Source organism: Carassius gibelio, chromosome A1 (assembly GCF_023724105.1).
Source record: "Carassius gibelio isolate Cgi1373 ecotype wild population from Czech Republic chromosome A1, carGib1.2-hapl.c, whole genome shotgun sequence".
Classification (NCBI taxonomy): Eukaryota; Metazoa; Chordata; class Actinopteri; order Cypriniformes; family Cyprinidae; genus Carassius; species Carassius gibelio.
This window is the reverse complement of record NC_068371.1, coordinates 28,114,036-28,138,143: the sequence shown is the minus strand read 5'-3', so window position 1 is coordinate 28,138,143 and position 24,108 is coordinate 28,114,036. Positions and strand designations below refer to the sequence as shown.

Below are 24,108 nucleotides of genomic sequence, written 5' to 3'. Positions count from 1 at the left end.
TCTTAAATTGTGTTCGAAGACTAACGAAGTCCTAACTCAGTCTTATGAGTTTGGAACATGAAACTGAATTTCATTTAGGTGTGTTTTAAGTATTTCTCAAAAGAAAAGGCTGAGAAGATAAGTACTTGATTCCAGTGTTATCATGGCTACAAATTACATTTTTTTAAAGGGATCTAATCTGATTTTTCTTTCCCATGTAATGGTTGTTTTAATAAAATGGATTCATTTTTTTCAGGATTCAACAAATACACATATTAGATCAACTGCATGCTCTTTTCAGATTTATTATGTTCAATAGTTGACACTGAAAGACATCATCACATCATCATTACAAATAAACCAAAAGCTTTTCTTAACAACACAGAAACTGAGTTGGAGTCCATTCATTTTGATTATTTTAATAATTTTCTTTTTCTTTCTTTTTTTTTCCACTGTTGGTCCTTTTAGAGATGACTTAGATCTCATGGCTGAAATGAGAAAAGCATGAATAGCACATAAATAGCACAGCACTGAACTACCCTCTGTAATACTGAAAACATCTGCACAAAATCTGTTTAGGTTATAAACTGTGCTTCACTTTTAAATGTATGTACCTCTGAATCAATTTTGAATCATTTAAAATCAGCAATCTGTGAACCACAATGAATCATTATGTCAATTCAAATTAGTGTCATGGATTCACACGTCTCACATCAGTCAAATATGTTTTTGCATTCACACTTAATGGACAGCAAGTCAAAGAATTTGTAACAATCTCTCTTTGTGAATACAGTTCAAGGGTTGCTGGAGTTTGAAAAAAAAAACAGACAAATTACTTCTCAAAGGTCACATGGACAGCACGGTATACAGATACCCAGCAGCTATGAATCTTTTCATTCGAATCCAGTGCAGTTAATTTTTTCCATCATATTTGTTTCCCCTTCAGAGTACTTTTGCCACTTTAAAAGAAAAATGTTAAATCATCCATGTAAAAACGCATTTATCTCCTTTAACACACATTGTCCTTGTCATTTTTACTCATAGTTGCTTCTCAACTGTGTTGAAACTAGCACTTTAAGACATAACAAGAACACTAGTCTTTGAGAAAAAAAAATAAAACTCTAACAATTTTTTAAGAATTGGCAGTGAGTCAGAGCTCTCAGAGAGAACAGTCAGTAATCTGTGTCTTTGTTTAGATGTCTGTTTCCTTCAGGCCGTAGCACTCTGTGAGGTCGTAGATCTGGTAAGTGCTCTGATCGCCGCAGTCGTTATAGATCCCCATGGAGACCGTGTCAATCTCTGTCCGGGCCAGAGCAGACGTGCTATTCTTCCCCGTCCCGTTCTTAATCTTATTGGAAAGATTGTTCATTTTCTCCTTTAGCTGGAAGGAGGACTTCTGTAAAGGGGGTAAGAAGCTCCAGCTCTTCAGACTAAGAGGCCGGCTCTTGTTCTGGCAGGAATAGATAGAGTTACCACACTGCTCGTGAAAGGGAAATCCAGAGCAGTAGTCTCTGTGTGGGTCCCTCTGGGCTCCTCGCATGGCTGTTCTCCAGCGCTGGTCGTAGAACCGGCGGAGGATGCGGCGGCGGCGCTGGCACTGGCAGCGCACCAGACGGGTGAAGGCACGCTGGAATTCCTTGCTCGAGCAGGGGTAAATTATGGGGTTAATGCAACTGTTGAAGTATCCCAACCAGAAGATTACTTTGAACACCATCTCAGAGGGCTTCAGAGCTGGGAAAAAAGAGCCTGAGGACACAAAGAAAGAGAAATTTTAAAAACATTTAGTTTACTTTTAGTTTATTTACATGGGAAATGACACTGTGGCTCAAGTAAACTTAGCCTGAAGCTACCATACTCCTCCCACACACTGAACAGTTCAAATCCGTGAGTGCACCGTTTTAAATTGTGTTTTCCTAATTATACCCAGCTGAGAGATTGTATACTTTGCACATTGAATCCCCCCCCCCCCCCCCCCCCCCCCTTGACTCAGGAGAAGTCTTATGCATATTAAATAGTATGTGGCATGTCTTAATATCTATTTGAAAATATGTCTGTTTTTTTTTTTTTTTTGTCCTGTAGGAGATTATTGTGGGAGCGATTCCAATATGTCATTGCCCAATTCTCCTCAAAATCAAAAAAGCACTGTTACCTTTGATAGAGCGGCCACACAAGGCCATTAGTCATTATAATCAACATGAACTGCTGTTTGCAACCCATTTCACTGCATTATAATTTTATGTGTTTCTGAAAAATAAATGCAAGATAATATTTAATTTTATCCATTGGGAATTGATTGGATTGTGAAAAGTGGGCGGACCAAATGCAGGCTCTATAAAACATTATTTAAATAGCTATCGGGCTATTGTCAATCACCATTAGCCAACGTGACGTCAGTGGAAATACAAAGTCGTTACAGAGGAGATGCAAGCTGTTGCATTGCGATCAAAGATTACAAAAACTAATGGGTTTCTTTGGAATAACATGCACCAATGAATTGTTCACAATCAAACCAGAATCACATATTAAATATGGATAATTCACCCAAAATGAACTCACACCCACGCTTAAAAATATAGGTTCTTAATTAGCATTTCTGATTCCATGAAGAACCTTTATCATCCATAGATGCCAATGCCAAAACAGTCTTTTAGTTACAGCAGGCCTGCACAAACTTAATAGACAGATCATGAGATTGAGATTAAGTTCTGTATCAGTTACAAATTATCATTACTTACCTATAAGGCCCTAAATGGTTTAGCTCCAGCGTACCTAACTAGCCTTCTACCACGTTACAACCCATCACGCTCCCTAAGGTCACAAAACGCTGGACTTTTGGTAGTTCCTAGGATAGCGAAGTCCTCTAAAGGAGGTAGAGCTTTCTCACATTTGGCTCCCAAACTCTGGAATAGCCTTCCTGATCATGTTCGGGGTTCAGACACACTCTCTCTGTTTAAATCTAGATTAAAAACACATCTCTTTTGCCAAGCATACGAATAATGTATCTTTTAAATTGTGAGTGTAGTTGCATCTGATCAAAGGTGCATTTTTATTCATTAACTTGGGTTAAACTAATTTTACTTTGTTGCATCAGCAGCTATGCTAATGATGTCTCTATTCTGTTTCTATGTTTCACCGTAACTAGGATTTACACAAGCTCCAGTCTGGATCCAGAACACCTGAGAAGAGATGATGCTGACCCTCAGAGGACCTCAGATGATGCTAACCCTGAATCAACAAACAGAACTAACAATTATTGCTACATGTGTGACTGAATCATATAATAACTATTGATTAATAATATTGATAGTTCATCGTCTAGCTGACTACGTCTTGTATTATTATTATTTTTTTTTTTTTTCTAAAATCCTGTCAAACGTGCACAAACTACTAGCTACTACTAAATATTGTAGAAACATAATTTTCTGTAAAGTTGCTTTGTAACGATTTGTATAAAAATTTGTAAAAAGCGCTATACAAATAAACTTGAATTGAATTGAATTGAATTTGGGCTCGATGGATCTGGGCTCACACGGAATCTTTCTACATAACGTCTCTCTTCATATCCTCTCCTCCCACACATTAACACTACCTGCACATTTCCGCTGCACCTTCGACAGACACCAACATATGTTCCCAATATCTCCTCCCTGCCTTCCCCACAGGAAGTGAGAGGAGGCTAGTGCTGCATTATCTCAGACATAACACAGTTGTCATCGCCCATGCCATGCATTTCAGTGTCACAAGAGGTCACAATACCTCTCTGTCAGTAGAGATGTTTAAAGATAGCACTAAAGGGAATAGGTAGTAAAAATGGACTGGGAATAGAGCGGTCTTGTTGAAACAGATTTTGGAAAACAAAAAGAAATGTTTATTCTCCTTCTTGGCTCGAGGCCGTCAATTGGTTGCAATTGTGAGCTTGAGATGAAAGCAAGTCCTTGGAAAGCCCCCTTTTGGTAATTGTTCTGATTATGAGACACACCAAGCAGGATGTGCACTAGCTACTGAGAGACAACTTCCTTTTTGCCAGAGCATCATGTACAATGTGGCATCCCTTCCGTGTACAACCATTCCGTGTACTTGCACTGCACAAAAAAAAGGGTCTTCTGACTTTTTCAGATTTGCTGTTTTGTTTTTAGGGGAGCATGTGAGGAATTCTGCTAAAAGGACTTAGAAAAGCAAGCCAAACTAAAAGTAGACATTTAGTGGTAGCTGAAAGCACAATCAGTAAGACAAAATATTTTTAAAATGATTATACAAAAGGGCATGGGAAGTGTAGAAATTTCTCAATTTTGCATGTGAACTCACTGTGTCATCTTAATTATTAAGTTAAGCAAATAGGTTCAGTTGGCACTTATATCCAATGTGGCTTTCCCAACATGCTTGTTCTGCTTTACACTCTTAATAAAATCCAAAGGGGTTATCACAATAATGCCATTTAAAAAAATATATACTATATTTCAGGGAACCGTTCTTAAAATAACCTTTTTTCCTGGTGTGAAAAATATTCCACAAATGATGGAGCTGTCAGGTAGGCAATTCATTTACAGGTAAGCTGAGAGTGTTGAACCCATGCTGGCGGCCTTTGCTTTCTAGTAATGCATCCTGGCACGGGCCACTTGAGCTATAGGAGTGTTTTGGCAGGTAGCCACGTGTTAAAGTTGTCTCATCTAATAGTGATCACCCCAAGACCTATTTTACCATGGTCTGTAGTTATTGGCTACATGTGTGAGTTCCTGTCAAGCTGCATTCTGTGTCAATTTGATCTAAATGTATTAGAGGCTGACTAAACAGCTTGGGTCAAAAAAGTTCAAGATATTTTTGACAGGCAGGCAATTTTTTTATTCTTCCTGAAATGTATTAGATTACCTACTAATGTTGCTGCTGAAATTTAAATCTAAGCCACTAATGAAAGATTTCTTGCAACTTTTAAAAAACTTTTACATTTAGGTTTAAAATATGGTATTTGGGAAACTTGAAAAAAAAAATATATATGCTGCAGAATTTTACATTAGCAGAATATGCATTCACATCATGGATGTTCAATATGTCACAAACATAAATACAGGCACATAAAAAAGGCTCATACTCTAACCTTCTCTGTATTTTTTGCTTTTGGATTAATCATGTAGACATATAATATTTACAATTAGTGCATATTAAAATGTATAAACCTGGCAATGCATTTAACTGTCATGTCATTTCATTAAAGGAATGTGTTGTTTTCTTAAGGAGAGCATAAACATTTTGTTCTGTTTGTCACCAGAAACGAGACCTTCACTGTCCAGCATAAAAACGCCATAAGGGAAACATTCCCCTGATCCATCACAACAATAACATGGTGGGCATGTTGATGCCAAAAATGTGACAATCATTTAGAGGGCAGACTTGTCATTTTAAAAACTTGTACCACAAAAAGTACAATTATATAAGAGGATTAGAGGGCTCTTGTATCACCATGAAGTGGTTCATTTTGCAATAATGACTGGCTGATTGTACTTCGCTCACTTATTACATGGCTACTCACAAAAATATGTGGACATGAAACACTGACTTGAGTTGAAATGAAACCATAATCTTACCTGTAATAAGTACCACAACAACAATTGAAACACAAGATAGTGGCAATTGCATTTGTATGAAACAAGTCAAAGCGAATCCACCATGAGAAATTTGAAAGTAGCGCTGGTTGTAGTTACCCGGATATGTGGATAATTATACAGTGTTGCCATGGGCAATGGGGGATGCCACTGAATGACCAATCAAAATCAAGCATTTTAGAAAGTAGTGTAAATGCAGTGTTTTAAATTTTTTTTTTACCAGATGTAATTTAAAGGGGTCATATAATGCAATTTCAAGTTTTCCTTTCTCTTTGGAGTGTTAAAAACTGTTCATGCAAAGATGAGATGAGATGTTTGCATAACACAGCTCAAATATTCAAACTTTAGTATTGTTGCTGCTGCCGGTACGTCGTGGAGACACTGTGTGTTTCATTGTGAAAGCAAAACTACTTTGTTTGGTCTTCCAAAAGAGGACATAACTAGAAATCAGTGGTTAAGTTGTATTTACAACACTGTTCCAGATCAGTTTAACCCAATTATTCAGATGTGTGCAACTAATGCCTCGTTTGTAATGGGTTTTATTGGTTTTGTCTCGTCGAGCTGGGACACGGCATCACAGTATGGTAAGGGGCGCAACATTTCCGTCACATGCTTGAAGTATCCGGCCAATCCCAACACACTAGACAGCTGGCCAATCAGCGTACACCTCGCTTTGTAGAACAATGAGCTTTGTAAACATCGACATGTTTCAGAAAGGGGGGGGGGGGGGGTAGAGGAGCAACAGTAATATACAGGTATGTGGAAAATAATGTGTATGTATATGTGTAATAATGTTTTGAACCGTAAACCGCATAAACACATTGCATTACACCAAATACACCAAATAATGTAATATTTAGCAACATCATATGACCCCTTTAAAAAATGTCCTCCAGATTTCCCAATGCCTTCAAATTGAAGCAAGGTTTAAAATCAGCAAATCCCTCATTTCTGTCATTATAACGCAGTGCCTCACAGTTTGTGCTTCTGCAGTGTACGTGTGGATCTAAGCCATGTCGTATCCCTCCTCTGTCCTGGTGGCTGGCTGTTGCTGAAGCTTTGGAAAATGAAAGCACCCTCTTTAACTCAACTCGTTAATAGCCGTGATTAAGGCAGTGGAGCGTTGAGCAGAAAGAGGTCAGGGACCTGAGTGAAACTGCCTGCTTCAACTGCCTTCTCTGGTTGAACAAAGTCCCCCCCTTCCCAAACCATTGACTCTAACCACTGGGAGCAAAAAGAACAAGAAGAAAAAAAAAGAACGAAGGAGAGAAGAGTTGATCCCAGAATTTCACCAGCACCACATTCAAATCCCGTAAGAAGATGTTATCAACCACTTCTGCCCTGTTTTTCCCCACAGTTACTATGAGTGGAATACCAGCAGGGACAGGCGAAAACCACACTCTTGGAATACCCTGGAGATGGATGGGATGGTGGGTTTGGCGGGAAACCAATACATTGTGGGGAATGTACAATGCCAGCCAATTTATTTTTATTCTTTTTAATGTGTATTTTAATTATAAATTGCTAATAATAGTCAAAATGGTACGTGTTGTTATTTGTTTGTTACTTAAGATGTACCCATTTCATGCCTCAGACAATGATGTCAGCACGACCAAAATTCTTTTAATGCTTTTTCCATTTCTTTTTTATTTATTTATTTATTTATTTTACATTTGACTGTGGTATTTAGTTTGTTAATATAACAAAATAATGTGTAACATTACTAAATAGCTGCAAACATTTCTGGCTAAGGACATGGGAACATTTTGATTTCTGATAGAAGGGTACGGGATATTGTTAGATTAGATGTACTGATACAAAGAAACTGCTATTTGCTATTGAAAATGTGAGGAGAAGTGATTGCATGCATGATTTGTGAGGAAACAAAGCATGTTCTTATGAACTCTTCATGCCATTGCCTTTATAGAAAGAGGAAAATTGCTCATAAGTCTCTCACAAGCCTTTTACTTCTGCTTTAATTATATTGCTTAGTTTTGACAACATAGAGGTCAGTGTCTGAACTTTTGTTATGTGGAGCTACATCATGGTCACACATGAAGGCAACATTTTGATAAAGGTAATTAATCAAACAATAGCTCTTTTTTTCGACATATTGTGGCACAAAGAATTGAGCTCTTTGTTAGGAGAAGAGAGGCTTTACTCCATCCCACATTTAAATGGATATTGTATTTTATAATTTTTTTTCTTCTGAATACTTTCTAACAATATATAAGCAGAATACTTAGCTGGTCTTTATTTATTTATCAACCATTCAACAATTTGTTGTCAGTAATTGCAAAAATCAGTTTTGGTTATTTGTTTAGTATATATTATCATGTATTGGGTATTGGCTGATTTTGCATTTGTTCTTGCACTGCATGCACTATTATTTATTTGAATCCTAAAGAGCACAGTATTCTCCAAAAAAGACCAAGTGTACCAATCTCCCCTCAAATACTTAGAGGTGGAGCTGCTGTTAAATACTTCTCAAAACACATTTGTATCTTTATTAACTGTGAATGTAATAGAAAAGTGGGACTGATTTCGTCAGTGAGAAAAGTCATGATGACATAATAGCTCTCGTGCTTTATATCAGGCACATTTCTGTTTTGCCTAAACACGAAGTAAAACATTAACAGTGTCGAAATAAATGTCAATTTTATATGCATGTTTGCATCTTAAGGAATAAAGCTGATCATACTGTAAAATCATCCACTCCTGTGTCACATATCACGTCAATTGCAAAAGGATTAGCTCAAGTGCTTTTTTTTAACACAATTAATACATTTTATGATAAACAATTTATCATAGTCAAAAATTCGATTGGAATATTTATCATAATTTGGAACCAATCCTGTTTCTTAATAAGAATTATCTCATAACGAAAGACATAATACAAAACAAATTTAGAACAGATTTTTCCTAGCTCACTCACATGTTTCTGTTAGAACATCACACGGAATTTATTATATGTATATATATAGCTCTCTCATTTAACTGTCCATGAGCAATATAATAGTAATAATAATAATAATAATAATAATAATGTTTACATTTTATTTTATACAGTATTATCTGATTCATTTAATTCCATTATGATAACTGATTTTTTTTCTTTTTTTTTCTTTTTTTTTTTATTTCACTTCTGTACACCCATTTACTTTGTCACAATTCGTGATTTATATTCGGGTTTATGTGTTTTGAGAGAGAAAACAGTGCAATGATATATATATAGTCTACTTTGATTTTGATTTAAAAAAAACAAGAACATAAAAAAATATATATAAACATCAGGTTATGTTTTAATTTTTGCTTGAACCATAATGAAGATTAGGTACCGTTCGAAAACTCACACCAAACAGAGAAAACTCATACGTACCCAAAGGCAAAACGAAGAAAAACGGTAGCCAACAAAGAATGAACATCCCCACGACGATGGCGAGGGTTTTAGCAGCTTTCTTCTCTCTGGAGAACTTCATGAGTCTCACGGACAGTGAACTTCTGAACGGGTGATTTTTGTTTTTCGAGCTCGTGCTCGGATCCTCCGGTATGCTCCTGCAATGTATCCTCAACACCACTTCCGTTGATTTATCTCTCTCCCGTTTCACACCCGCTTCCAAACTTTTTGTAGTCCTGCGGGCCACGATGTATACTCTAGTATACATGACTAAAATCACCATGAGCGGGAGGTAGAAGGAGAATAAAGAGGAGAACAGAGCATAACCCGGTTCCTCCGTGATGCGGCAGATGCTCTCATCAGAAGGTGGGGGCTCTTTCCATCCCAAAAGCGGTCCGATGGAAATCACCATTGAAGAAACCCAGAGCACCACGAGGATGACACCTGCTTTCCGTTCTGTCATGATAGTGGGGTATTTCAGACAGTATTTTACTCCGATGTACCTGTCTATAGATATAATGCACAAACTTAAAATAGACGCCGTGCAACAGAGCACATCTACCGCCGCCCAGATGTTGCAGAAGACCCGACCGAACACCCAGCATCCCAGCACCTCCAGAGACGCGGAGAACGGCAGGACGATGGTACTAAGCAGAAGGTCCGCGATGGCCAGGTTCACAATGAAGAAGTTGGTGACCGTCTGCAAATGTTTGTTGCACAGCACCGAGAGAATAACCAAAATGTTTCCGACGATCGCCAGCAAAATGAAAACGGCCAGAAAGACTCCGACACCGATGACTTGAGAGTCGACGGTGATGCTCTCACAGGTGGTGTTGCTGATGTTGGAGAGAACGTCCGAGGGGAATCCATCCTTGCTCTCGTTCAGCAGTTTAGAAAATGTCATTTTGAAACTCCATAAAGACGACTTTTACTGGTTTGTTCTGAAGGTGTTGACTGGTCGGTTTAAGGAGAGTTTCATCTTCATCATCACTCATGGAAGGTGTCTTCAAATTCTTCACTTTGTGAGATGTAGCCTATTTATAAAATGTTTTCTGTTATATATCTCGTTACACCTACATTTTTTTCTGTTGTGGCATAACCTGAACTATAATTTAAACTGTGCACAGTTGAACTATTTTTGAGGTAGAATAAACTATTAAGCAACTAATAAGCTCCCAAGTCTATACAACCACAGTGCCGATGCACTGCTGATCTTATGGAGAGGCTGCTTCTGGTGGCATCCTCAGCGACCACTCCAAACTGGATTACAGAGAGTCAATGTGGACCCCAGAGCTCCAGGTCTCCTCCTCCAGCTCTGAGAACTTGGTGACGCGTCTCACACTTGCTGCAGATATCCATGTGACCACTAGAGGGTTCTGTATTATTGTTTTCATATCGCAATGCATAATGATTTTTATCAGTGCATACATTATTTAGAATAACATCATGTCAAGTCAGTTTTATAGAATTTTATCATTTCTATGTTGTTCAGATTCTATACAAATGCAGTGCATATATATATACGTCTTTTTTTTCCATTTGCAAATCTGGTAAATGTTAATCCCGCTGTCTACAATAAAAGGTACCAAAACACCACATTTTTATGCACATTTTTTTTTTTCATGAGCTTTCTGAATAAAAATAAACCTCTTGAAGCTCTGTGCAATAAAGTCAGAATTAATGCTATTCCTTCTGATGCTGTGCAGCTGCCGATCTGTCACCTGTTACTCCAGATGCATACTAAATGTTGAGGGGCAATTTAAGAGCCACATGGTCCCTTGGTGAGGAGTTGGAAGGAAGCGATTAGGTGAAGAAACTCTGGTAAAATAGTACTGGGATACACATTAAGAATATGTAAGCAACCACACATGAATGTCAGTCACAGTCAGTGTTTAAATATTTTATGTTGCCTTCCAGGTAGTCATCACTGATGGCATCAGGGAGTTGTGCGGACACTTATATGTAAATGTAAATTCTACATAGTTGTCTTGGGATCAGTCATTTTATCATATGACGTGAACATTAAATTCAACATCAGAGATGAGTGTCATGCTCACCAAGACTGCATTCATTTGATCAAAATACAGTGAAAACGGTAATATTGTAAATTGAAATAATATTACAATTAAAAATAACCATTCTATTTCTGTAAATGTTTAAATGTATTTTTTTCTGTGATGTCAAAACTGAATTTTCAGCAGTAATTTCTATGGCCTTCATTGTCTCATAGTCCTTCTTAAATCAATCCAATATCCTGATTTGGTGCTTGATTATTATTGGGGTTCAGTTATTATTAATGGTTCTTAATATTATCAATGACAAAAAAAAAAAAAAAAATGTTCCTGTGGCTCAGTGGCAGAGCATTGTGTTAGCAGTGCAAAAGGTTGTGGGTTCATTTCCCAGGGAACACACACACTGGTAAAAAAAAAAAAAAAAAGCCTGATTAGCCTGACTGCACTGTAAGTCGCTTTGGATAAAAGCATCTGCTAAATGTAATGTAATAATAATAATGTAAAAAAAAATAATAATAATTGAAATGCTTTTCCTGTGTATATTACAGTTGTAACTTAACTGAATATAAGCAGCAGACATCTGGTGGTGAGGATGAATCTGTTGTCTGTAGTGTTGTGTGCAGCTCTTCCAAGTTTCTTTTCTAATCCTAAGCAAAGAAGCTTAGTTCCAGCTGAGAAGAGGGGAAAAAACTGGCTAAAATTCACATATGAACACCAAATCTGAAGAGCTAAAATTGGATAGACACTGCATGGCCTGCAAAATCCTGCCTGCAGAAGGCAGATGGTATGGTCAGAATCTGGCACATCATAAATCCACACATCCTTCCTGCCTTGTGTCAACAGGGCACAGTGGTGACGCCGGTGTAATAGCCCTGGAAATGTTTTCTTGTGACACATTAGGCCAACCGACCATCGTCTGAATGACGCAGGTTGCCTGAGCACTGCTTTGATTATGTGTACCCCCATATAGCCACTAACTAGCCATTTTCTGAATTTACTCTTGTCCTTCAAATCTGTGGTAGTGGAACGGAAGGGTTTAAAGCATGAATGTGCAGCCATAAAGTCTGCAGAAACTACAAGGAGTGAGTCAGCATGGACAAATGACCCCAAGGATTGTTTCCAGTACTCTAATGAAATCATAATGCAAAAATTCTACCTATTGTGAAGACAAAAGCAGGTTTAGTCTGAGACTCTAAAGTAGTCATTAAGTATGAAACCAAGAAAGACAACAAGGATTATGAATTGATTATAGGTGTAATAAATCAATTCTGCATTAAATTAACGGCATCACAAATTGCATTTCTCTCAAGATGTGCATGTGTGCATATCTATAGTATGAATATATATGATTCATACCTCTTGTTGTAAAATAAATAAATAAATATATTCACATGATATTAAGGGTGTTTGGTACTGTAAGTATTTTTTATAAGATGATGTGTAGAAATCGATCGACTCTATAAAAGATATCAGTGAAATAAATAACTATGTTATGCCAATTTCTGTAACAACCTTTATCTATATAAAAAAAACAGTAAAATAAAAAATATTATTTATTTAGCCAATCAGAAAGCATGGAGGCACTTGTCTGTATTTTTGCTTATGCTCAGAGGGCAGTTCATAATGGGAAGCTGGGAGAATATGAATATGAATTTGGAAGGTGCAACATGTTTGTGATTTCTCATCTTTCAATGCTAAAACGTCCTTGAATGGGAGGACCGAAGAAAATTTAGAAGCACAAGTGAACATCACTTTTCATGCCTGCAGGATATTGAGTTTCAAAAGGCTAAAAAAAGATGCTTTACTTGTAATTGTATTGTTGTAGAAAGAAGGGTCGTGTCTAATTCTGTGACTAAAGGTCGCAGAAGTTCTAGAAAGTGCTTACTTTGATTCGCTTGTTAAATTTAGTCTTTTGTTGTTGTTCAAGGCTCAGTTTATTGTATTCTGTGCAAATACTGGTATTGGTGTACCACTATTGTTATTTGTCAAGGCATCAGATTTGAAAACAAACAGAATCCCCCCTTTTCTAACAGAACTATTGTTATGTGTTTTGGAAAAGATTCCAGGTCTTGGTATGAAATTGTCAAATTTGACGTGACAACCGCAACAACATTGCCCACTCTGTAGCTCTAACCGAAGTGGTTTTTGCTCAGCTGTCAGACTGCAATGTCATTACTCTTCCATATTTGAGATGTTTATGAACAGTGGTTGTGCTGTCATACTCTCCAAGTCCAAGCCTGCTAGGTTTCATGAATTAATGATTTTCCCCTCCATGAAATTCTCCACCTGAACACCGTCAGCTGCCTTCCAGAATCTGCACTGGATCACTTTCAGGTTTTATCAGGATGATTCAGCCTGCTGGCAGCCATAAAACTGTGATTTAAAATATAAAGAAATTCAAAAACAACTGCTAGCAGCTCTGCCATCATTAATTAATGACCAACCTTTAATTATGTATTTTTAATTGATTGCTTCTACTTCTTAAGGATCCTTAATTATGGATCTTCTCTTAAATTAGAAGACCACATTTCTCTTCATGCTTTTCTTTTCCTACATCTACTAATCATTTTCAACATCTACATCTACTAATCATTTTTCAAAAAAAGCTAATTGTGACGTTTTATTTCACAATTCAGTATTTTTTCCCTCCTGCAAACCTGTGCTTAGATCTCAAAAGATATAAACTAAAAAATGTTAGATATAACCTTTCAATTGAGTTTCTCACAGTTAAAAATAATAATAATAATAATAATAAAATCTGCATAAAAGGGAACAAAAGCGCAGATATTTATTTGAAGCTGGCAGGTATTTTACATTGCTCCATTTATATGACAGTCTTAAACAGTCCCTGTGGAGTCTAAACTGAATGCAATACCACTGAAGGATTCAATGCTATGCTCTAATTGAACTGACACTATGTATGTGCTCCCTGCTTCAGAACACCATGACGTCCTTTGGGTTTGTCATTGATAAAATTTGCCTATGAGTCACTCAGCAAATGAACACCAGTCGCTTTTACCTCGCTGAGGAGAGCCACCATCATCTCTCGCATCAGAGATTTTTACCTACACACAGCCGTGTTTCACAATGCTGTCTGTGTCAAAGTGATGCAAAGGCACTTTGTTATGCTGATTAGGAAACAGTTTTGTAGTTCTTGTACTGAAAGCATATCTGTTGTCGACGGATGCTACTTTGCAGCCGACACAGTTTGAAGGGATGGTTGAGCAATTGGTCTTAGCTAATTTAACCACAGAAAACCACAGATTGGGCCAAACAGAACCACAGCTGCAGCGTAGAATCTTCACACACACTTTAAAGAGTGATTCCCCTGACAATGACCCCTGTTCCCAGTCTACTTGTCGCAGCCCCATTCCATTTCCACACCACTCAATGTGGAAAATTCCAGCTGCCAATCACCTCTTCCAGCTGTCCAAGCTTCAAATAGAGAAGAATTTGAAGCTCAGATTAGCTCAGTATTAAGACTTGAAATGTTTCTATGAAATATGCTACTCACTCGCTTAAGAAAACAAATGTAGCATAGGGTTGTTATAGTTCACTATAAAACATTAAATATATGTTGTAAACAAAATACACCACACATACACACACACACACACACACACACACACACACACACACATATATATATATATATATATATATATATATATATATATATATATATATATATATATATATATATGCTTTTTAAATTTATATATGTATATATATATATACACACACGCACACACACACACACACACACATCCGTGCTAAACATACACGCTAAAATAGGAGTGTGTCTTAGGCTGGCCACAATCTGGGTCTCGACCTGATTGCAGTTTGCCGTCGTAACCGAACTTGAGTGGGCAAACGCTACACATTCGATGGCATCTGGCACTTTGGAGAGGTGTTCTCTTCATGGATGAATACTGGTTTTCAGTGTACAAGGCAGACGGCAGAGAGCATGTATGGCGTTGTGTGGGTGAGTGGTTTGCTGATGTCAACGGCGTGGATCAAGTGGCCCATGGTGGGGTGGGGTTATAGTAGTATGTTATGGACAATTAACACAGTTGCATTTTATTGATGGCATTTTGAATGACGAGATCCTGAGGCCCATTGTTGTGCCATTCATCCACGACCATCACCTCAACGACCATCACCTCATGTTGCAGCAGGATAATGCACGGCCCCATTTTGCAAGGATCTGTACACAATTCCTGGAAACTGAAAACATTCCAGTTCTTGCTGGACTCACCGGATATGTTACCCATTGAGCATGTTTGGGATGCTCTGGATCGGCATATACATATATATCATCACACCAGATATTGACTGGTTTTCAGACCCCACTGCACACCCCCCTGGACACACTAAAACTGCACTTTTAAGAGTTACCTTTTATTGTGGCAACCTAAGACACACCTGTTCAATAATCATGCTGTCTAACCAGCATCTTGATATGCCACATCTGTGAGGTGGATGAAAAAAAAAAAAAAACCGTTGTTTTTGACTTTTTAACCCCCCTGGCATGTTTTATTGGACTTCTTTTCATTTATTACACACAGGAGGGACTGAGTCATTAAGAGAGTGGTAATTATGTGCTAGAAGTCTATAGAGGATCTTGATTTTATTTATGTTATGCTAATGGCTACAAATTGCCATCTGTGGTCATATTATACAGAATAATCTCAATACATTTCACAGTGTCTCCAAAAATAGCAGCAATAAAAAAAGTGCACACAAAGGCTATACTATTTAATTTGTTCTGTGAGTTTAGTGTATTGCACGTTTTCAATGTCAGCTGTTGTATATTGTCAAATTGATAAAATAGTGGTGGGATCATTACTGTTTGTGTTTTTTCATATGGTCTAGGTCTAGGGCATATCCTGTGTTTATTTATTCAGTTTCCACAACATTTCTTTTGCAAAAGGCCAAAATACCAGGATATAAGGATATAACTTTTTTCAGGACATAAAAAAAGTTAAATCATAAAATCACAGTTAAAAGACTCCATAAACAGTTTCATATCATTTTAATCCCCTCAGTTTGGATGTTCAGTTCAATAAAGACAATTTCATGAACATAATATTTCTGATGTTTGACTAAACCCCTGCTGTCCTAATAACAAGAACAGGACTTAAATGACTCCACATGTCCACATCGCAGAGTATCACAATTTTTGCTATATATATATATATAAAAAAAAAAAATAACTCAAAGTCCATTGCCCTGTCCTTATGAAACAGCTCTGGTCTTGGGAATAACATTCATGTCCTTAACCGTCATAAATGAGACGGCAAATCTCCCCTCTTATCAGAGCAGAGGGTCAAGTTCTACCAGCTTTTTGTAGCACATGTTTTATGATTTCTATGTTGTGTCCTCAGTTCCATCTGGGTCTCATGGGGCTGTCACAAGCGCTGCACCGGACACTGTGGTCCATGGGGTCACATTTTTCACAGATGTCTCCTTGTGGGGAGACTTCCGCATTACACAGAGTGCATACACTCACACACTTATACACAAACCCCCACAGAACATGTGTCACGCCTCTGCACGCAATTACTAGCACAAATGCTTCCTTTTATTTTGCACAAACATGAACATCTGCAGGATTTTTTTTGTTTTTGTAATTTATGCAAAGAAAAAAGCAGGTACAACCTGTGAAGTCCAATTCCTGAGCTGTTTCTTTTTTTTTTTTTTTTTTTTTTTTTGTGAATTAAAAACAATGTGAATGATTTAGTTCAGTTCATTGGGTATTGACTCTTATGAGACACTTGTTTTTAGTGAATTAGAAACATACAGTTTAACCACTTCAGCTGATTTCCAAGCTAAAGGCTCTTAAGTGCTGGTTTGTTTTAGTGAAATGAAAAACATAGAACATGAACAGTTAAATCCAGTTCACTAGTAACGATTCTTGCAAGCTTTTGACTGAATCACAAACATGCAGTATGACTAATTAAAGCCAGTTCTGGTGCTAATGATTCTTATTAGTTATTTCTTTATAGTGAATCAGAAACATATAGTGTAACCAGTTAAGTTTGATTCCTGAGTTAATGGTTCCTATATGGGTTCGTTTAGGGGTGAATCAGAAACATTAAGTGTGAACAGCGAATATGATTCCCGCTAATGATGGCTAATGATTCTCACAGGGTAATTATTTTTAGTGAATCAGAAAATAGACTTTGGAATCAGGTATGCTTGATTCCTGAGAATGACTCTTATGAGCTTATTAATGAATCAGAAACTGCTCTCAATTGGAACAGTTTCTGTATTAATCTGACTCACTCCCTGAACCTCAAGTCATTCATTTCGTCATGTTCTACTCCATTAATCAAGACTGTTTTATGTTGGCCATCACGTTGTATTCATGATCATAGGATTCTCATTCAGACCTTTCACCTCAAAGAGAGTAGCTTCACAGCAGGTCTCTATGTATTTAAAACTCTCTTTTAAACCATGAGATAGTGCCACTGAAAGCAGCAGCAGCTTCAGGCCTGCATGTTTAAATTACTGCATAGATTTTCCATTAAAGGTAAGCAACCTGAGGAAACAGAGGACTGTTTCAGCAGGGCTGACTGTTAAATTATATAATGTTGCTTAAGGCTTACACTATAACGGTAGCATGCTGCATTTTCAGAGTACTTGTGTGTGTGCTTTTGCTCATAGGTGCTCTTTATGAGAGCAGTGCTAATTTTTACCCATTAGATTGATTTTTTTGACAGTGTAGATGGGTTCCTGTATGTAGGGAAAACTAATGAGACTCCATGTGGTGGAACAGATTATATAAAATGCTTTGGTTCTAAATAGACTACACATCCACTTTTACAACATGATAACTTGTAACACACAAAAAAGTATTTTTGTGTCTTTTTGGGACATTTTAGAACACCCATTACTGGATTTGTAAGTGTAAAAAGTGAGCAATTTATTTTATTTTGTATTTATTTATTTATTTTTGCTTGCACTATATTACATTTGGAAAGGAAGATAAAAAGCAAATCATTTAGTTTTGTTTTCAAATTTTAAGGCCACATCAATGATTATTAAGACAAAACACTCACTCACTGTATTATAGCTCAGACACTGATATTGCTAAAAATAAAACATATATATCAGATGAAAAATAAATAAATAAAGCAAAATACATAAATGTCGCCTTTGCTGATGCTTAAAAATAGCAATAAAATAAATAAAACAGGCCGAAGCAAAATTAAAAAAACACTTACTAAATTGTAAACTAGAAATACTACTGATTTTTCATCTAACTATGTAAAAGTAAATAATAAACCCCACAAAGATCAAACCAAAATGTATCAAACAGGGTATCAAACATCACGGAGATGTCTATTTGAGTTTGCTCATATGCAATACGTCTCTAGGACGTTTCCTATTAGATGTCAAATAGATGTTTAGAAAATGTCTTTAAGATGTTTATATTTAGAATGTATGTAAAACTGACATCTTAAAGACATCTATGAGATGTTTGTACACAGCAGATGCATTCCAGATGTGAGCTCTCTGTGTGATCACTCGGATCACTTTTTCAGCTGGGAGGGATTATGCTTCTGGACCTTATCATAACAAAGCTGTCTTCTCTAAAAAGAAGAAGCTAGAAGATGTGTGTTGGTTTTCACAGATTTGTTTTCTTTGAATACAAGGCTGTACATATCTAAAATGTGTGTGATAATATGGTTTTTGACCCAACAATATAGTAGGAATTAATGCTAAGTGGAAGCTGATGGGATGTTATAGAGAGTCAATTTGAGATCCTCTGATTAGTGTTCTAAGCAAGGAACACTAGAACCCTCGTGTGATAAGATGGTGAAAGTAGCCATAAGGGATCTTCTGATCTCTTACCCCTTCCAAAGAACACTTTTTTTTCTTCTTTTTGCGGAAATCAAAGCAGATTGCTATCTTGTGATTCAGGTTCTGATGGAGTGAGCGTGGATAGAGAATTCATGCATAGATCAATCGGAAATCTGCAGAAATCTTCCTCTTGTTCCCATTTGATTCTACTGTTTATGACATATGACCCTTGTGAATACAAACCATTTCTCATGCAAAACATGCAAACATGCAAAAAATGCAAAAAGGTGCCTGTACACTATAATAATGAATACTGATCGGTCTGCACAGAGCAGCTTCAATATATAATATTGTTATGGATCTGTATATTGGATCTGTACATGTTACATCTTATGATACATACTGATCCGAGCCTGAAAGGTTGGAGATCCAAATGTAGCCTTTTTTGGGACAATCCAGAAACACAATCTAAAATACAGACAATAGGGTAAAACAGAGGCAATCCAAACAAGCAACAAGTCAAGGAAAATGGAAATCACTCCAGCTGGTGATCGTGACAATTATAATATACTGTTGGAGCAACACTATTACAATTTATGTAATTTTTACAGTATTTGTTTTGATTAAAAATGTTTGAATATAAGGCAGATAAAAGGACAAGTTTTTGTCTCCAAATATATGTGACAGTTTACAAGTGCTTGTATATCATCAGCTTCATAAATCTGGAACACTTTAAAATAATATTAATGTTAAAATATTAAATGGCCTAAAATTGTATGTTTGTTCATTGTGTGCAAATGCATCTATGAGCATAGAAGATTTTCGTTGTTGAAATAAACACTGTCGAAATTAAAACAGTATGAGGGTGTGTTTTGTCGATCTTTAGGGTTTTGGGAGAAAACAAACAGGCGCTAGCATGGTTGTACCCTACACATCATGGAAAAGCTGAAACCTAAAGTGGAGCAATTCCAGGTTATTCAACTGCAGACTTCAGCAGCCCTCAAAACTGTATTTATGGAACAACTTTTCTTTTTCAGCTAAGTACCTTTTTGCGGCCAAAACGTTTAAAAGGCATTTTGACAACATTAGAGTTCAGAGAGTTGACAACCTAAACTTTGTGTGTCTCCAAAGGACTGTCAAGGCAAACCTGAACGATTAGCCTGAAACAAAGCAGATACCTTGAAGTCTTTGAGATAAGCAACTCTTCTACACCCTTTTGCAGTGGTCAAACCAATAGAGAAGCCATAAAAACACACACACACACACACAAGACAACCCAAATTGTCTTTCGAGAGCACACTAGCTTTGTCAAACTCTATCAACACTGTAAGTGATTTGATGACAAATAGTCATAAACATGTTGATCTATACACACAAACACACACCACACACACATATATCCTCTTGCCCTGTGCTTGACACTGAGTGTAAATCCCTCATGATTGCAAAACAGTGATACGAGTTTACTTAGTGAAGTCTCTAGAGTAGGGCTCTCTGTATCCCCTCGACTCCAAGGGTCCGGATGCCTGGGCAGGCTGTTCTCACGCTTACTGGATGTGGTGTGGGTTAAGAGCAAAGGGACAGTGTGTCTCTACATGCTTCTGTTTGATTCTGCTGAGGCGATGCCTATGGGTTTCATTATCTCTGGTTCTCTTCATCCATGATTTTTATGAGGGAATGTGGTCTAAATTAACTTCCAAGATTACCAGCCTAGTAAACAAAGTCTAATTCTAAAAGCTGTCTTTGACAATTCCACCTTTGAAACAAGAGGCTATTCCAGCCTGAATGTGGTCACATACTGGACAAGAAGCGCATTGCTGTGCCACACCATGTTATTGGAACACAACCGGCCTCCGTGCTTTGACTACAATAGACCGCAATTTCTCATTCAGTTTTTTTATTTTTTATTTTTTTTTATCAAACTCCGAATTGTAAATATTGTTTTTACAATAGTTTAGCCTCTCTCTGAGGGCCCTTAGAGTTCCCCACTGCTATTAGTTATAAATAACCTATTCTTAAACAAACTTTAAAGGGGGTCGCTTTCATATAAATAGCATTTTACTTTTCTTTAATCTTTGTGTGAATAGTATCTGTCACTATTTGTTAGAATAAACAATATGCTGTTTTGAGCTATTTATACTGGTCATATTTGTGTAAGGTTTTGGATCAGATAGGAGCAGAACAATGGCTAGTCAGTTTTTCAGGAGAAGCGGTGGACAAGAGTTCACTGAAGTCTGTCCCACTGACTGGCAGCTTTCATTTCAACATCTTTCATCCTGTTGTATGGTCAGCATGGCAGTTCGCCTTCAGTTGCTGGTCCCCATTGTCTTGCATAGGGATTGTTTTTCTTCTTCTCTATAATATGGAAGTCGGCGGTGACCAGCAACTGAAGTTGAACTATCCCTTTAACTCAGCGGGGAGTTGAGACGCTGGGGCTGCTAATGCCCACCCACTGGGACGTGCGGCCGACTCATTTGAAGTTTCAACTGACCATGTAAACAAAACGTGACTGAACACGATGTGGTGAGATGCATGACTGTACCCCTGACTGTTCTTAGACAGTCCAGTGGTCTTTTCACACAATCTCTTTTCTGATGCTAATGACAATTATAGCACCACTTCACACTGCCCTCTGGTTTAGCATGCTGCTAATCTTATTACTGCAATTTGTAAAACCCACTGACATCCTTTTGCCATCAAACTGGAAAATCTGATGAGGAAAATGTTTTGTACAAATGAATGGATTGTGTTAGTACATATTGTTTTAGTATTACTCTAAGGCAATAGGTTTTGAGTTTTGTGTTAAACAATGTGCTGAAGAGTGGAACTTGTACGTATGTAATATGTATGCAACTGTTCCTTAATTATTTATTTGCCTCAAATATCGGTCAATCATGCAACAACACACTCTTAACAGGTAACTTTCAGATTGCCACTGGTTTCCTACTAATCTTTTTCTCTTTTTAGCTTAACATTACATGTTTAACAAGTGTGAGCAGCTCTATTCCGTTAAGGATACTTCTTATACTATAATCTCGGCATTAAGTAACAGGCATATTGTACGCTTTGTGACTCATCATTATTGTTGTACACTTCTCATTGATTTGTTGACATGTGGTTGAATTCACGGTTGCACTTTATTTTACAGTATGTGTACTTACATGTACTTATAGTGTACTTACCATGTATTTATCTAAGAAAGTTCTGGTAATACAAGGTAACTAGATGGGGTAGGGTTAGGTTTAGGGGTAGGTTCAGGGTTAGTACCTAGTTATTACATAGTTATTGTAATTACTTTAATAAGTACATAGTATGTACATGAGGAACAGGACTGTAAAATAAAGTGCTACCGAATTCACGCACAAAAAACTGTTCACTAATTGCTCGTCCAAGTTGGAAAATGTGTTGTTGGAGCCAGATCTTGATTACTGGAAATCACACTGCATTTGATGAAAAACTAACGTGACTACATCAAATGAAAAAGTAACTATATTTTCTTGTTTTCTCAAGCAAAAAATAAATAAATAAATAAAGTAAAAATTGAAAGTCCACTGAAAATGTTCTGACATTTTTTGGCATAGACAGAATTTGTTGAAGGTGCATGTTATTTGGCTTGAGCAAACTAATCAAAGTGATAATCTGAAGATAGCACTCAACATACCTAGAAGTCACCACTTGCCACTAACATACAATAGTAATAAATGCGATTGTCTTTAGCATGCTAATATGCTATTAAACTGACAAACTGAAAATGTATTTATGTGAAGCTTGAATAGAAGTATATGACCTGTGTCTGATGCTGGTAGAAGGCCAGCCACTTGCTCAATCGCTTTTACTCACAGTGATTGTATATCTGCACAGTGGCGAACTGTCATAAAGAACTATTGGCCCTTAATGGACTTTCAGCAAGGAAGGTGTTAGTTTATGTGAGAGGTGTGTGTGAATGGAATGAGAAGTATTAAAAACTGAGTGAAAAGATAAGAAGGAAGAGGGAGACAGAGAGCTGGTGAAGCATTGAGGGAGGGAGAGAGAGAGAGAGAGAGAGAGAGAGAGAGAGAGAGAGAAAGAGAAAGAGAGAGAGCAGGAAGACATGCAGTTAAGGAGTTATGCAGTTTTTCTGTGCAAATGTGACAATGAGGATGTGACAGGCCTGCCATGCAGTTTAAATGTACAGAACCAGCTCAGCATGTTTCTTTAAACTAAATAGAGACTAAAATGCTGTTATGAAATATGTATATTTTAAAGTAGGTATTTTCAGTAAAAGCAATTTGACTTTTTTTGTTTCGTTTTTTTGGTATTAATAACACAATGCTGTAATACTCAAAGGAAATCTTTTGTTGGAGAAGTTTACCTGTAGGTATGTTAGCAGCTGTCAAAAGTCCTTTTGTCCACTATCAAGCTGTGAACCAGTTTAAATGATTGTGTAAGAGAGCTGCTTCAAAGAAAAATGCTGCTCAAAAGGCCAAGGAAAGATTGTTTGCGTGAGGATGCATGTTTTAAGCCTTGTGATCATATTCCTGTTTGCATTAAATAATTTGACACCCTATGCGTGATCTGGAAGGGAATCATAAGGAATGTTGTAAATGTATACTCAATCGAAGAATGTATGTATAAAGCGGTTTATATAATTAATTTGCACAAAATGGCATTTAGGCAAATTAACATGTAAATATGAATAAAACCTCCCAAATGCAAATGTTGAAAGTTGTGAATTATCATTTTATTATATTTATAATATTTTTACTTTTAATGTAATGTACTGTTCAAAATTGTTTAATGTTTTTTGAAAGAAAGAAGTCTTAATATTCACTAAGCTTGCATTTATTTGATCAAAAATATAGTATTTTGTACTTTTTATTGTGGCATTTTTCATATTGCAATCATACATTTAACATATCAGAGTTGACACAATATTTTTATCTCCCTTTTTTCCCCCTTCTCTTTCCCCTTTTCCCCTTCCCCCCTCCTCTTTCCTTCCCCTTCCTTCCCCCTTTTCTACACCCAGTGAAAAAAAAAAAAAAAAAACGTAAGGAAAGTAAATATATATGCATACATACCCCCATACATATATATACATTCTTACACAGACGTATATCACATATAAACCTATATATACATTCGTACTAACTTTATACACATTCATATGCATACATACATAAATCCATCTATACTTGTTAACAAACATAACCATATGGCTGCATCATATATCACAGACTTCCATTCCTCCTCTAATTGTAGTCCCAATCCATACATGTACTTGGTTTTTGTTTTTTAATGCATTTGATTAGCATATGCGAACCATCACATCTTGAAT

At 36.9% G+C, this 24,108-nt stretch overlaps 1 protein-coding gene across 1 annotated transcript; it reads right to left on the bottom strand.

Moving 5' to 3' along the window:
- Positions 1 to 259: 259 nt before the first annotated feature.
- LOC128017398 (alpha-1D adrenergic receptor-like) lies at positions 260 to 10,213 on the bottom strand. Its single transcript, XM_052602779.1, has 2 exons — positions 8,956 to 10,213; positions 260 to 1,725 (listed from the first exon to the last, which is right to left on the bottom strand). The coding sequence occupies exons 1-2, from the start codon at positions 9,875 to 9,877 to the stop codon at positions 1,172 to 1,174; spliced, it is 1,476 nt and encodes a 491-aa protein (XP_052458739.1). The 5' UTR covers positions 9,878 to 10,213; the 3' UTR covers positions 260 to 1,171.
- Positions 10,214 to 24,108: the final 13,895 nt, after the last annotated feature.